Source organism: Coregonus clupeaformis, chromosome 3, assembly GCF_020615455.1.
Source record: "Coregonus clupeaformis isolate EN_2021a chromosome 3, ASM2061545v1, whole genome shotgun sequence".
Lineage (NCBI taxonomy): Eukaryota > Metazoa > Chordata > Actinopteri > Salmoniformes > Salmonidae > Coregonus > Coregonus clupeaformis.
In genome coordinates this window covers 1,310,926-1,313,104 of record NC_059194.1, presented here as the reverse complement: position 1 = coordinate 1,313,104, position 2,179 = coordinate 1,310,926, and the positions used below count along the sequence as shown (strand labels likewise).

Below are 2,179 nucleotides of genomic sequence, written 5' to 3'. Positions count from 1 at the left end.
AATCACTGTCGTTATGTTCTGTGTATTTGTATGTATAATGGGGCAATGAACAATATGAAAACAGCCTAGCTGTGAAAACAGAGTGTTTATAAGTATGTGCCTGGCGAATAATGACTAATGATTTGGTGCAGCACATTGAGATGTTTATCACAATTACACTAAACAGAAATATACCGTAAATGCAACATGCATCAATTTACAGTTCATATACGGAAATCAGTCAATTGAAATAAATAAATTAGGCCCAAATCTATGGATTTCACATGACTGGGCAGGGGGCGCAGCCATGGGGAGCCAATCAGAATGGGTTTTTCCCCACAAAAGGGCTTTATTACAGACAGAAACACTCCTGTGTGTGTGTCCTCTCTAGGACAGCAGGTAGCCTAGCCAGTAACCGAAAGATCGCTGGTTCGAATCCCCGAGCCGACTAGGTGAAACATCTGTCGATGTGCCGTTGAGCAAGGCACCTAACCCTAATTGCTCCTGTGAGTGGCTCTGGATAAGAGCGTCTGCTAAACGACTAACATGGAAATGAAAGCTGAGTCTTACGGCTCCCTGTGCATTTGTGATTGTACAGGTCCGATGGGGAGGCTCTCAGCGTGGACACATCCAGTACCCCAAGTTACACCAGCGAGAGCCTTCCGTGTGATGTGAACGTTCAATTACTACACAATAGCCCTCCCTGAAGACAGCGAAGTCATTACTCCTATTAAAATATGTAGGAATTATTATGGGGGTGAGGGAGGATGCAAGACAGGGGAAGAGATACACTGTTCAGGGGTGAGACAATACAGTTAACCAAACAAGATTCCTAACAACATGTTTTATTGTCACAAACGCCGGATAGGTGCAGTGAAATGTGTTGTTTTACAGGGGTCAGCCATAATAGTACGGCGCCCCTGGAGCAAATGAGGGTGGCCCTTTCCTGCAGTCAAATGACCTTGTGGCCTCATGGATGGAATGTTATTAATATTTTTCATAATTTCATAATTGTGGTGTTTCTAAGTCAAACGGTTTGTGTTATATTTCAGTCGTCTGTGATGTATATAAAGTGTAATATTGGGATGCAAACTCAAAATGTAATACATTTCAACTCCATATCTGGCATGGTGCAGGTCTTCTGGCATGGTGCAGGTCTTCTGGCATGGTGCAGGTCTTCTGGAATGGTGCAGGTCTTCTGGCATGGTGCAGGTCTTCTGGCATGGTGCAGGTCTTCTGGCATGGTGCAGGTCTTCTGGCATGGTACAGGTCTTCTGGCATGGTGCAGGTCTTCTGGCATGGTGCAGGTCTTCTGGCATGGTGCAGGTCTTCTGGCATGGTACAGGTCTTCTGGCATGGTGCAGGTCTTCTGGCATGGTGCAGGTCTTCTGGCATGGTGAAGGTCTTCTGGCATGGTACAGGTCTTCTGGCATGGTGCAGGTCTTCTGGCATGGTGCAGGTCTTCTGGCATGGTGCAGGTCTTCTGGAATGGTGCAGGTCTTCTGGCATGGTGCAGGTCTTCTGGCATGGTGCAGGTCTTCTGGCATGGTGCAGGTCTTCTGGCATGGTGCAGGTCTTCTGGCATGGTGCAGGTCTTCTGGCATGGTGCAGGTATTTTGTTTTAAAGACCATAATCGTGTGTGAGGTGTATAAGTAGATTGCTTAAGACCAAGAAACACTCTGTGACCCTGATTTAGCCCACTGCAGTAAGATAAACACTCTGTGACCCTGATTTAGCCCACTGCAGTAAAATAAACACTCTGTGACCCTGATTAAGCCCACTGCAGTAAAATAAACACTCTGTGACCCTGATTTAGCCCACTGCAGTAAAATAAACACTCTGTGACCCTGATTTAGCCCACTGCAGTAAAATAAACACTCTGTGACCCTGATTTAGCCCACTGCAGTAAAATAAACACTCTGTGACCCTGATTTAGCCCACCGCAGTAAAATAAACACTCTGTGACCCTGATTTAGCCCACTGCAGTAAAATAAACACTCTGTGACCCTGATTTAGCCCACTGCAGTAAAATGTTACACTCTGTGACCCTGATTTAGCCCACTGCAGTAAAATAAACACTCTGTGACCCTGATTTAGCCCACTGCAGTAAAATAAACACTCTGTGACCCTGATTTAGCCCACTGCAGTAAAAAAAAACACTCTGTGACCCTGATTTAGCCCACCACAGTAAAATAAACA

The 2,179-nt window shown here is 45.7% G+C and overlaps 1 protein-coding gene across 1 annotated transcript; it reads right to left on the bottom strand.

The window, feature by feature from the left end:
• Positions 1-1,089: 1,089 nt before the first annotated feature.
• On the bottom strand, positions 1,090-1,611 carry LOC121537956 (keratin-associated protein 4-1-like). The gene has a single exon (XM_041845634.1). The coding sequence runs from the start codon at positions 1,609-1,611 to the stop codon at positions 1,090-1,092; it is 522 nt and encodes a 173-aa protein (XP_041701568.1).
• Between the last annotated feature and the right edge of the window lie 568 nt (positions 1,612-2,179).